This window comes from Triturus cristatus, chromosome 5_2 (assembly GCF_964204655.1).
Source record: "Triturus cristatus chromosome 5_2, aTriCri1.1, whole genome shotgun sequence".
Lineage (NCBI taxonomy): Eukaryota > Metazoa > Chordata > Amphibia > Caudata > Salamandridae > Triturus > Triturus cristatus.
The window spans coordinates 1088432523-1088445703 of record NC_140588.1 but is presented as its reverse complement, the minus strand read 5'-3'; the positions used below and the strand labels follow the sequence as shown (position 1 = coordinate 1088445703).

The window sequence follows — 13181 nt, the reverse complement described above, 5'->3', positions numbered from 1 at the left end:
TGTTCAGTACAGGTGTAAGTCCGAAAATTATGTGTCTGTGGAAATATGTTGTGTATTGTCTTAACTTAAGTTTTAGCATGTGTATGTACCTGGCCAATGTATGATACTTTCATGACTTAATTGTCGAATAAAGTTTATTTAAATCGATCCCAATGTCGTACCACAAAGAATTTAGGATGGAATATATGAATTAGACTATTTAAAAAATAGAAATAAAAAACTGGAACACAACAGATGATCTGAAAAAGGACAGCTGGTCTGGTAAACGCTGAAAGGCCATAAGGGACAACACATAGTCTTTGGCACTGCCCACCAAAAGATCTTGCTGGGCCAAAGGCAAGACATACCAATAAATGCATCTGACAGATTGGCCTGCAATGAGTCGGTATTACTCTTGGCACACTAAGCGGTAAACAAAATTTCATTTTGAATACCAAGGGTTTCGTCATCAAGAGTGATTGAGGATTTCAGCTCTGTCCAATGGCAATCCTGAGGCAGTACATGAATGAATTTTTCGTGGTCTGGCTCTTTTTGTGCCTTTTTCAACATCTCTTCTTACTCTAGGTACAAAAGAAACAAACATCGGAACTCTCCCTGTGCCAGTACATGTCCTCAAGCACTGCTTCTTCAATAAAAAATACCAACATCCCAAATCTCAATCCGAGTTGAGTGGAATATGAGTGCATAATGCAGTAGTATACCACTTCTGATTTTCCCCTCACTTTAAGAGAGCTCTTGGGAGTAACTCCTCACAAGCATTGCACCACTTGTACTTCCGGTCCTTGAGCAGTCAAAGGCTACAAATCTTACGCTTGTCCTCATGGGTGACTTTCTGATGACAGTTTGGGAAGAGTCAATGGGGGTTATTTTCCATCTCAAAAAGATTCAACCCCCACAGCTGAACATCCTCCAACTCACTTGAAAAACCTTGAATTTCATTTAATGTGTATTTTGGTTCCTCTCAATGTATGCTGCACAACTGACAAACCTGAACCTCTAGACCACGTTTCCAAACAGATTGTCAGAAAAAAAGATGATGAAGTTTGCATCATCCTCTGGAGCATTATCGATGTACATAGGACATCGTGTGGGGGATGTTTAACCACCTACTTTTCAGCGCCCATTAAAAAAAAGAACGTGGAAAAATAAGGTCAACTCCAGACCCAACCACTATTTGGCAGGATAATGCAATTAGTGTGAATCCAGAAAAGATTCACACTGATGACCTATGTGCAGCGAACAACCTCCCTTTCAACAGGTTTGTTACAACCACTCGATCCTCTCATTTTACAGTTGTCTGAGACCGATAGCTGTTTAAAGACTCCTTAATGGAACTCATGTGCAATCGTGTTTGGGAAAAGATGAATGAGAGAGGCCATTGTACCCAACAGCTTCATCACCGCCCTCGTAACCAGAGTCTGGGAAGTCTGGTAAAGGCGAGCCTGGTCCTCCATGTCTCAATCTTTTTCAAGTTAGGGTACACCATGGTTTTGATCGTGTTCAAATCTGCCTCCATGAAAGTTTTCTTCAGTTTTGGTATAATGGAAGACAGTTTCTAATTCACTGTTAACCCCAGCGATGTAGGAGGCTCACTGCCTTCTGAACGGTTGTATGGCATTGCACAAATGTGCACACCCTTGGCACCCGATCGACAGGTAGCGGATACACATGAATAGCAGGTCTTTTGCAGACCCGACGTCACACTAGCTCATTCACACACGCAGTCATTGGTGGGGCCCATAACACCAACACGCACATCTCTTTCACCAGTCTGCACACACAGGAGGGATGAGTAATTCAAGCGCTGGACATGTGGGCGGGGGGGGGGGGGGGGGGGGGTTGAAACACCTTATAACCTATAGGGAGAGAAAAGTTATATTACAAAGATATACATTTGTATCCTTCACCTACAGATCCTTAATCCTAAAGGCACTCCTTCCACTTGGTCAATGGACCAATTTAGTTGATGGTGATTTAGAACCAGCTAAAACACATTTAAGACTTCCGAATCTTTTCTAAAAGATAACTCATGATTTCTCGTTAATTAATAATTGTTTATCTAAATTTTATATTTGCATTTGTTTTGTCAAAGTTTTGAAAATTTATATCAAATCTTAAGTAAATCGCAGAACATCATATTTACCTAATCTGGCTATCTGAGGGCTTCTCTATTACATTAGCTCCGCATAACAGAGTTCTGTCCTCAATCGCCCAAATATATTAGGCTAAGGCTCAGAGTCCAAAGTCTCTGCCAGCACGCTACAGTCCCAAAGATTGGCAAAGGACCAGATGTGAGAAAGTGCCATCTTTCTTGCATGGTATGCCCCCACTTTTTGCTAAATTGCTGAATGTACTTCGATTGAGTGTACCCTGGGTTCCTGCCAATCAAGTGCCCAGGGCCTATGGTCCTTCCTTAAACCACACAAACTCCAAATTGGCAAACCCTAGCCACATGTCAGCCCCTAGTAAATGGTACCCTAGGTACCCAGGGCCTTGTGACCAGGGAAGGCCTCTAAGGGCTGCAGCACTCATTGTGCCACCCTCAGAGGCCCTGTACCCTTACACACACACTGCCCTTGCAGGCTGAGTGTCTGGGTGCAGGACAAAACAAAGAGTCGACATGGCACACATCACTGTGTACCATGCCCATCACCTACACTGCCAAGGCATATGTCAGCCACCCCTCTAGCTGGGTGCATTACGCCTATGGTGTGGGCACAGGAGCAGGAGCCCTGTGCCCCTACAGTACCCGGGTCCATTCCTGGGCACTGTAAGTGCAGTGCTGTCATTTAAGAATACATGGTGCTGAGAGCTTGTCAAACACGAGCTCCACAGCACCATATTGGCAACACTGAAGCCTGGGAAGTTTGGTATCAAACTTCTCAGCACATTGAACCCACACTGATGCCAGTGTAGGATTTAATGTACTAAGCACCCCAGAGGGCATCTTAGAAGATGCCCCCTTACAGCTAACTTACAATCCACGTCTGCTCTGAGGCTGCCCAGGCTGCCACACAGCAGACACGTTGCTGGACCCCTGGGTGGGAGAGCCCCTGCTCTCCCGGGCCTGCAACAATGCACATCCTGGGTGAGGTGAGAAATCTCCTCCCCCAGGATGAGCAAAGGGAAGCTTCAAAGGCATGCCGCCATTTGGAGTTTCCCCAGGCCACTGCAACCCCCCACTCTGGCGGGAAGCTTGGCCGGAAACCCCATACAAGGACAGGGGATGTGCCAGCCTGCCCACCCCACCCCTCAGGTGGGGGAGGCGAGGTGAAGCACATCTCCGGGCTCTCGCCATCTTGAAGATGGGAGGCCCTACCCTATCAGGATTAGGCTACTGCCCCCCTCCCACAGGAGAGAGGCAGGATAGGGGGTGTACCCACCCCAGGACAAGGACCCATTGGTCCCTGGCCTTCACCTACCTGTAACGCCCCTAAATCTAGTATTTAGGGGCACCCTGAACCTTCCTTCCGGGGATTCCAGATAGAAAACGACAAGAAGAGCAAGAAGAACAAAGACCTGCCCTGCAGCTGCTAAAAAGAGAAGAAGACACCAACTGCTTTGGCCCCAGCCCTACCGGCCTGTCGACTCTCGAACCTGCACCAGCGCGGCATCCCTCGTGGCCAGCAACCTCACCAACCCCGGAGGACCTGGCTACCCTTTAGCTCTAAGCCCCTGGGACTCCCACGAGTAGAGGCTCTACTCAAGAAACCTATTTGCTATCCCTGGCACCAGCCCGGGACCGCGGACCCAACACACTCTGCACCAGCCAAGCCTGGCCAGTGCCGGAGTGGACAAAGACCCAGAGGACGACCCCACGGCGACTGTGACCCAGAGTCCGGCACCCAAGGACCCCCCTCAACATCCCGGAAGAAGCCTGCAGCCTCAGAACCAAGTGCCACCCCAGCCGCAATCAACCAGAGGGTAAGATTCCCGACGTCAAAAGGCACCCCTGCACCCGGCGCCCTGCGACCCCCTGTGCCCAATCCCGGGGTACCCTCCTAACCTACAACTACCCAACTTACCTCTCGAAGTGGTGGTGGCACCTTAAACATCCTCGTCCCCGAGCCTGCAGCCTCTTTCCAAACCGGAACATTCCCATTGATTTCCATTGAGCGCCCTAAGGCTCAAAAGCACCCTGCACCCAGCCGCCCGAGTGGCCCTGGCAGTGCCCTCTCTACACTAACCTACTTCCCCACTTGCCCTGAGTAAGTGACCAGGAGCCCAGCTCCCACAGCCGCGTGGCTTGCCAGACAGCAGCCACCAACCAAGGCCCCCCTATCCCTCATAGGATAACATTGGGCCCAACTCTCTCTGCACCCGGCCGTCCTGAAACCGCTGAGGGTGAACCAACTGTACCTACCTGACACTGGAGGACCCCTGAGTCCATGCCCGGAATTTCAACACTACCAGTCGAGTACTTACCCTTAAACCGCTAACTTCATTTTCCTCATAGGGTAACATTGACTGGCTTTTTCTTCAAAAATCTTCTAAGTGTGAACTTTTCAAAACTACAAAAATTCACCAAAAATCAGCCAAGTGACAAAAACGAATTTACTCGCCTGCTCCTAGGTGAGCTCCCAGTGCTGGATCTTGGTGCCCAGCCCTGACTCTGAAAAGCGTTCACAACTATACTTACCTCTAACTCATTTTTCTCCCATAGGAAACCATTGTCTGCTTTTCTGTGAAATTTCTTCTAAGTGTCTACTTTTGCAAATTTGAAATATTCTTTTAAAATCGTACCATTTCTGCAAACGAAATTACTTACCTGCTTTTGATAAGGACCCCAGTCCTGGGTCTAGGCACCCAGTCCTGGATTACTAAAGTAACGATAAAGTACTCTACCTACCATTTGAATTTCTTGCCATAGAGATCCATTGAATGTTTTCTGTGAAATATTTTCTAAGTGCTAACTTTTGAAATAGCTAAATATTATTTAAAAATCATTACAGTTATTAAGTCGACTTTCATCACTTGATTCTGAATACTGACCCCAGGCTGGTTCTAGGAGCCAGACCTGGAATTCCAAAAGTAATCTGAAAAGTAATTTATTACAAATAACCTGAATTTACCATTGAGCTCAATGCATTGTTATGTTTAGGAAATAGGATTGTTTATTGCAACCAACTGTGACTGTTTACACAAATTTATTGCTTAAAACAAAAGTATTTATATTCAACCTCTCATTCTGAGAAAGTATATTTTTACCCCCTTTGTGGTTCTAAAAATAAAACAAGCATATATTTTATATATACAAATCATTGGCCTAGAGTTCAGTTATTGAGTGTGTGAAACCATTTGCTGACTGAGTGTGTACAATAAATGCTTTACACTGTCCTCTGGTACTGCCTTACTGCTCGACCAAGCTACCACTTTTGAGAGTAAGGTCATACCTAACTTTGACCTCTATCAGCCTCTGGGGGACTGTGGACTCTGTACACCCTGTACCTATTAGGGAACAGTATATACAGAGCCACTTTCTCACACCAGAGACGTGCAAGTATCAATCATTGCCCGTGGAGATGGTAATTAATTTGCAGTCATGAGGCAGTCGGGCCGCATCCGGACCCTCACAGATTCTGAGCGATGAAGATCAGGAAAGAAAGGCAATCCTCGACGAAGAAGACCCTCTCTCTCTATTCTACTACCCTTTTATAATACAATGAAGTAAAAGAAGATACATTTTATGTTGGGGAACAATTGTGATTGGCTGGTTAAGATCGTCCAACCATATTTCTAAGTTTCCAGTACAGTTCGAGGGGTGAGGTCATCGGTCAACGAAAAGTCGGGTTGTTCCAGTTTATTGTAAGGTCGATTGTTTTCCTGTCTTGGCAGGCATCCCGTATCTAGCCTTGTCCGGGTACATGGTGAACAAAGGTCGTGACGGGGTTTAGAAGATTTGTCGCACATGCGCGGCTCGCTCCGCACCTCATGGGACAGTGGTCGCTTCGACGTGTGGTAACAGCGGCCATGTTTGATTTAGGCCCAAATGCCAACTTAAGCAAAACAAACACAAAAGAGTAATTAATACATGGAAATTGTAAATCTAATGTTAACCCCTTACTAATCCCTCCATGTGCTTGCATTTATTTAGCATATAGCAAAATTTAAAGCCATTATATTCACCCTCTTCGGTCCTCCTCTTTGGGCAACATCACAAAAGCAACATATATCATGCAGTATTCTATTACCACATATACTGTTAATATGCGTACGGATTTCAGTTGTAAAAATTATTTAGCCATGTAAAATGCAAATCCCACGTGTAGTTTCGAATTTAAAATTAAAAGAAAATTAATAATGTTGGTTAATATACATGCAACACTTGTTTAACAATATTATAGTTAATAGATTATATAATTAGTATTTTCATGCAAAATAGGAGGTATACACATTTTTGTGCTACCTGCTCCATCACCGCGATTATAGCTGTATAATAACTTTGAGCGGGAGAATCAGCGGGAAAAACAAGTGAGGAAGAGAGGTGTGCCCATCTCTGCCAACCCCACCCCTCAGGTGGGGAAAGCGAGGTGAAGCACAACTCTCAGTTCCAGCCATCTTGCAGATGGGGGAAACCCAGCTAACCACAGTGAGGCATATTTCCCCCCCCCAAACTTCAATTACCTGTAACGCACCTAAATGTAGTATTTAGGGGCAACCCTGAACCTTGCCTCCTCAGACAAGAATCAACAAGAATAAAAGCAGGACCGAAGAACCCATGCTAAAGCTAAGAAGAGGTGGACGCTCACTGACTTGTCCCAGCCCTAACGAGCTGCCCCCACTTCGAACCTGCAGAAGTGATATCCCGGTGTTTCCTGCAGCCAACAACCTCAAGAACCGCGAAACCCTGCCTTCCACAAAAAAGACTCTCCCATGAGTGCCGGATTTGCTCACCCACAGACTCTTGCTCCGGCCAAATCCGCGAGTCTGCACCAGATGCCCCCGGTCCGAGTGTCCCAACACCACGAGGAAGTCTCCCCGCGATCCTGACCTAAGATCTGGTGATCTCTGACCTGCCTCGAATCCCCAAGCGAAGCCTGCAGCCTCTTTCTGGAGGATCCCCTAACAGCGACCGGAGCAGGTAAGAAAACGTGCCACCTAAAGACCCCCCTGCACTCGACCGCCCACAGGCTTGGGTGACCCAACAGATGTTGCAGCAGCATCAGGTATACCAGCTTACTTCTCCAACCAGAGGTCACCTCAAGAAGATCTTCGTCCCGGAGCCTGCAGTCTTTGTTGCAAATGGAGAATCCCCATTGAAACCAACAGAGCACCCGACGCCAAATGAGCACCCTGCCGCCGCTGCGGGTGTACTTTGGGTGCTAACTTGGATCCCCGTTTGCCCTGAGCCGAACAGCGGGAGCTTTCCTCCCGCAACCCTGTGGCCTGCTCGTGAGCATCCACCAACCGGGGGCCCCCTATCTTCTATTGGATCACATTGGGCGTCAGCCCTATGCACCCGACAGCCCGAGTGCCGCTGAGGGCGTTTCAAGGGTGCATCTTTAATCCTGGGGGATCCCTGGTTCTAACTCCACAATACCAACTCCCACAAATAATTACTTGCCTGTAAACCGATAACTCCATTTCCTTCCATAGGATTGCTTTGACTGCTTTTCTTGAAAATTGCTCTAAGTGTGCAGTTGGATTGTATGGAGCATTGTCAAAACTGCAAATGCAGTAAAACTGATTTACTTACCTTTTGTCTAGGAAATGTCTCTGTGATATCTGAACATATCAGACTGATTAGCAAAAGTAATCTGAAAAGCAATCCAATTAGTGTACAAAATATTCTGAAAAGTAACTGAACAGTAATTTCAAAACATTGACTTACCTATATTCAATCAACTGTATTTGAACCTGCATTCAATTGTAAAAACATTGCATACGTTTTGCAAATTGTTATTTCACTTACCTGCACCTGGCGTGGCTTGGTTCTAGAAATAAAATAACTTAATATTTTTATACAAATCAAATTGGTCTGAGTTCAGTCTTGAGTGTGTGACATCATTTGCTGATTGAGTGTGTACAACAAATGCTTAACACTGTCCTCTGATACTGCCTTACTGCTCGCCCACACTACCACAAATAGAGAGTAAGGTGCTATCTACTTTTACATCTGCCTACCTTTGGGGGTTCCACTGGACTCTGTGCACACTATACCTAACTTTGGTATAGTATGTACAGAGCCAACTTCCTACACTATGGTTATATTTGCACGGTGAAATCTAGTTCACTATGTTATGCATGATTGTGCAATTTGTAGACAGTTCAGCTATAGCATTTCACACTTGTAATCACGTTACGTAATGTCTTACCAGAATATTATGTTGGAATGAGCCAATTGGTATGTGTCTTAATAATGTTTGTCTTTTTTTACTCTGCAGGCAGCTCGTTGCAATGCCTGTAAGCGCCAAGGGAAATTACTAGAAACTATTCATTGGCGAGGTGAAATCAGGCATTTCTGTAACCAGCAATGTCTCCTTCGATTCTACAACCAGCAGAACCAGCCAAACCTGGACACACAGAAGGGACCAGAGAGCCTGCTGAATAGTAAGAACCGAGCCAGGGGAGAGGACGGTAATCAAGAATCTCGAGATGCTGATAGCTTGGCAGTGGAAAAAGGGACTTCAGGCCATATTTGGCTTGTCTGCAAACGCAAATAGGGGCACAGGCTGCAGAGCTCTCATCTGTGAGGTGGTGAAGAGGGCAAACCGGTTCAACATCCCCTTTCCTTGTGAGGCGTGAAAGGAGATGCAGGCCAGAGAGCCTGCTGAGCTTTCATGAGGTCAAAGAGCACTTGGAGCGTACAGGGTTTGATAAGAGAGGGGAACGTTTTGAGAATGTGCTAACCTATACAGTGAAATCAGGGACACAGACACAGTGCGAGATCACCTGGGATGTTTGGTAACCCTTTGAGGCTTATGATTCTCTATACCTGCTAGACTCTAGGGTAAGGGCTAACTCACAGGCTGGAGACAGAGCGATGGTCTCAGCAGGTAGGGAAGAAAAGAGAAGTGATGTGTCAGGCAGAAGTACGCAGCATGGAGCCTACTGTGAGTGGGGAATAATAGGCTGAGAAAAGGGCAGATTATGTCGCCCCGTGAACAGTGAAAAGGGAGACTGGATGCAGCTGAGTGATTATGAAGCATGCAGAATTAGCAACATCAAAAAGTGGACTCAAGACTTTTGAACCAAGAGTAGGAGACTGTGTTTGGAAACTCCTGCTGAATGAAATGTATAGTGATAAGGAGCATGTTGTATGTGAACGGTCGCAGTTCAAGGGTAATGACTAGATGTGGCATAGATCCTAAACCATGGAACATGGAGGAATCCTGCGCCCTGCCGGGCTGTTAAAAACGACCTAGGTCTACTGAATCAGTATGGCCAGAGACTCCACACAACCATCAGCTAAGGAATAGAGATTTGATCCTGGCACCACTGATCTGTGGGGTGGCATCGATATCGAACTGTATTTAGACGCACAGGATGTGTGTGGTAAAGGAAGATTAGAGCGTCGGAGGATGAGACTTGTCTTTGAACCTCTGCATCTTAAGATTAAGATGCCTCCGCCATGCTGAACATTATAGAGCAGCTAATGCCTTCTGTACAGAGCCAGCTTCTGCTGAACCGTTAGTTTAGGAATGAGAGGTCTATTTCCTACTGAATTATGAAGTTAAGATGTGAATCTAGCTAGTCGATAAACGTCTGGCAGTAGACATGCGAAACCATTGAGAGGTGCCAAGGCAGGGCAGTAACCCAGCCACTCAGTTGTCTCCAAGGTTTGCTAGATACTAACATGAACACACATGTTGTGGTTTTCGATCCTGTGTGAGAAGTGAAGGTGTGAGCTGTGGTTACCTAATCCGCTTTGGGATTGTTGGTAGAAAGGTTTCCACAGCCTAATTGTGTGTGTGTGTGTTCTCTCTCTGTCTCTCTCTGTCTCTCTCTCTCTCTGTCTCTCTCTCTCTCTGTCTCTCTCTGTCTCTCTCTGTCTCTCTCTGTCTCTCTCTGTCTCTCTCTCTCTCTCTCTCTCTCTCTCTCTGTCTCTCTCTCTCTCTCTCTCTCTCTCTCTCTCTCTCTCTCTCTCTCTCTCTCTCTGTCTCTCTCTGTCTCTGTCTCTCTCTCTCTCTCTCTCTCTCTCTGTCTCTCTCTCTCTCTCTCACTCTCACACTCTCTCTCTCTCTCTCTCACACTCTCTCACACTCTCTCTCTCTCTCTCTCTCTCTCACACTCTCTCACACTCTCTCACACACACACTCACACACACACTCACACACACACTCACACACACACACACACACACACACACTCACACACACACACACACACACACTCACACACACACACACACACTCACACACACACTCACACACACACTCACACACACACACACACACACACACACACACACACACACACACACACACACACGTGCAGTGTGACTTACAGTTTAGTTGTAGTGGTTACCCAAGGGATTTTGGAGCTTAATGAATGGTAGGCTGCACGGCCCCGAACAGTGGTTTAAGTGGCTCGAGGTATTTCCACTTGCAAGAAGAACAGAGAAGCGCTTTGACTGAGATATTGTGTACGAGCGGGGTGCGGTCTGCTTTCGCCATGCCTTTTTTTCCATAGTTTGCTGTGGACGCTGTCATTTCTGCATGATTATTTGTTGTTTGTTGGTGGGTGCTGTTGCCTGGAAGCTCCGCTTTTGTCATGTTGAAACTGCATTCCTCAGAGATTAGAATTCCTGTGGATTGGGGTTCATTCATCTGTCAGAAATAGTTAATTCTTATTTTAAAATTCTAGGCCAGTCTCCAGATGCTAAAAGTCCAACTGCAGCCACCCCCAGCAAACCAGAGACAAATACGGTAAGAATGCCTAGACCGACAATGAAGACCCCTAACCTGGGAGTGCTGTTGGAAAGGTCATTTGTGGCTCTTTGAGAAAATGTTTGAAGCATCTACAGTTCTAGAGGAGACAGTTTATTTGGGAGTTCAGGTAACCAGGAAGTGAGGAAAGGGTTAAACTACATTTAGCGCAAATGTAAATGTAGCTGTCCATGGCTGTGCTGGCATGGTAGGTCCATGGCTATGCCCGCGTGGCAGGTCCATGGCTGTGCTGGCATGGTAGGTCCATGGCTATGCTGGCATGGTAGGTCCATGACTATGCTGGCATGGTAGGTCCATGACTATGCTGGCGTGGCAGGTGTCAGTTATGCTGATTGTTTTCGGAACCATGTGATGAAATCCGTTTCCCCGGCCTGGCAGAATGGTGGTTCTCAAGGTCTGTACCCTGCAGAGTGTTGGCAAAGAAAGCCTGTGTGCCTCACACCTTTTTGGAAATTGAGGACTTGGTAGTCGTTTTCCCATCATCTCGGGCATCTTTCTGGAAACTGCACATAAAAACTGAGAAAGTTCCATAATGGACATTGTGCGCATCTACCCAAGGTGCATTACTTCGGAACACACTGCTGCCAAACCTTTCATAGGTGCAGCCGTTCTTTAAATTTAGAAATAACCGTATAATCTCTTCTCCCCCAGAATATGTCTACGCCTCCACTCCGAAACATACTTCATCAATCCTTCAGGTCAAGGTGTATTCCTGCCCAGCATATTTTGCTGCTTGACCAGCTGTTCTCTGGTCACTGGAGGAGTGTAGGAGAATGAGTTACGATGGTTGAGTTGTGGGGGCTACGGTACAGAGTTTGGGGCGTGATTTGTGGGACATGCATTGAGAGACTATCCATAGAGAAGAAAGGTGGTTTAAGGTAAGAGCTTTGTTGGCCTTTGAAAGGTAGAGTGGAGCTGTAGTGCTTCGCTTTTAGGCAGCGAGGGTTTTTGAAAGTGGTAATTTGTATGGACCCAACTTAATTGGGTTTTGTGAGTAATGTAGAAACTGTACTCCTATTGATGTACCAGCCATGTTTTTGGGAGCAATGGCTGCGTTCCAAATCATCTCAGCACTATTTTTCATTTTTTAGAATTCGGTGAAACCTCAACCTGCACAGCCAACCACACCCCCTCCTACACCTACAGCCCCAACGCCTCGAAAAAACAAAGCTGCCATGTGTAAACCTTTAATGACAAACCGAGGAGTCAGCTGCAAGGTGGAATCTAGGGCCAAACATTGCCAGACAGGTGGGTACAGCGAATGTTGGGGCCTAATTAATAGAGAAGGATGCCAAGTGTTTGATACTTGTGTGCTGATTGATTGGTGGCAGTGCAAGAGACCACAGCAGAGTCACATTGTGTGGGCTCATGGGTAGCAGTGCGAGACAGACCACAGCTGACTCGCTGGGGGGAAAATGTGTGGGCTAATGGTTAGCAGTGTGAGAGAGACCACAGCTGAGTCACAGGAGGGAAAGTGTGTGGGCTGATGGGTAGCAGTGTGAGAGACCACAGCTGAATCACAGGGGGCAAGTGTGTGGGCTGATGGGTAGCAGTGCAAGAGAGACCACAGCTGAGTCACAGGAGGGAAAGTGTGTGGGCTGATGGGTAGCAGTGGGAGACCGACCACAGCTGGGTTCAGGAGGGAAAGTGTGTGGGCTGATGGGTAGCAGTGCAAGAGAGACCACAGCTGAGTCACAGGCAGGAAAGTGTGTGGGCTGATGGGTAGCAGTGCGAGAGACCACAGCTGAGTCACAGGGGGCAAGTGTGTGGGCTGATGGGTAGCAGTGCGAGAGACCACAGCTGAATCACAGGGGGCAAGTGTGTGGGCTGATGGGTAGCAGTGCGAGAGACCACAGCTGAATCACAGGGGGCAAGTGTGTGGGCTGATGGGTAGCAGTGCGAGAGACCACAGCTGAATCACAGGGGGCAAGTGTGTGGGCTGATGGGTAGCAGTGCAAGAGAGACCACAGCTGAGTCACAGGAGGGAAAGTGTGTGGGCTGATGGGTAGCAGTGTGAGAGAGACCACAGCTGAGTCACAGGCAGGAAAGTGTGTGGGCTGATCGGTAGCAGTGCGAGAGACCACAGCTGAATCACAGGGGGCAAGTGTGTGGGCTGATGGGTAGCAGTGCAAGAGAGACCACAGCTGAATCACAGGGGGCAAGTGTGTGGGCTGATGGGTAGCAGTGCGAGAGACCACAGCTGAATCACAGGGGGCAAGTGTGTGGGCTGATGGGTAGCAGTGCGAGAGACCACAGCTGAATCACAGGGGGCAAGTGTGTGGGCTGATGGGT

At 47.2% G+C, this 13181-nt stretch overlaps 1 protein-coding gene across 5 annotated transcripts in view; it reads left to right on the top strand.

Annotated features, from left to right (window-relative positions):
* The window catches only part of ZMYM3 (zinc finger MYM-type containing 3), a 682395-nt gene that overhangs the window by 392605 nt on the left and 276609 nt on the right, over positions 1-13181 (top strand). For 3 of the 5 annotated variants that reach the window (XM_085608441.1, XM_085608443.1, XM_085608440.1), the window contains exons 13-15: positions 8385-8577; positions 10807-10868; positions 11981-12137. In XM_085608441.1, coding sequence (XP_085464567.1) covers positions 8385-8577; positions 10807-10868; positions 11981-12137 — 412 coding nt within the window. The remainder of the gene's footprint in view (positions 1-8384; positions 8578-10806; positions 10869-11980; positions 12138-13181) is intronic. The other 2 variants (XM_085608444.1, XM_085608442.1) reach the window with 1 other exon arrangement.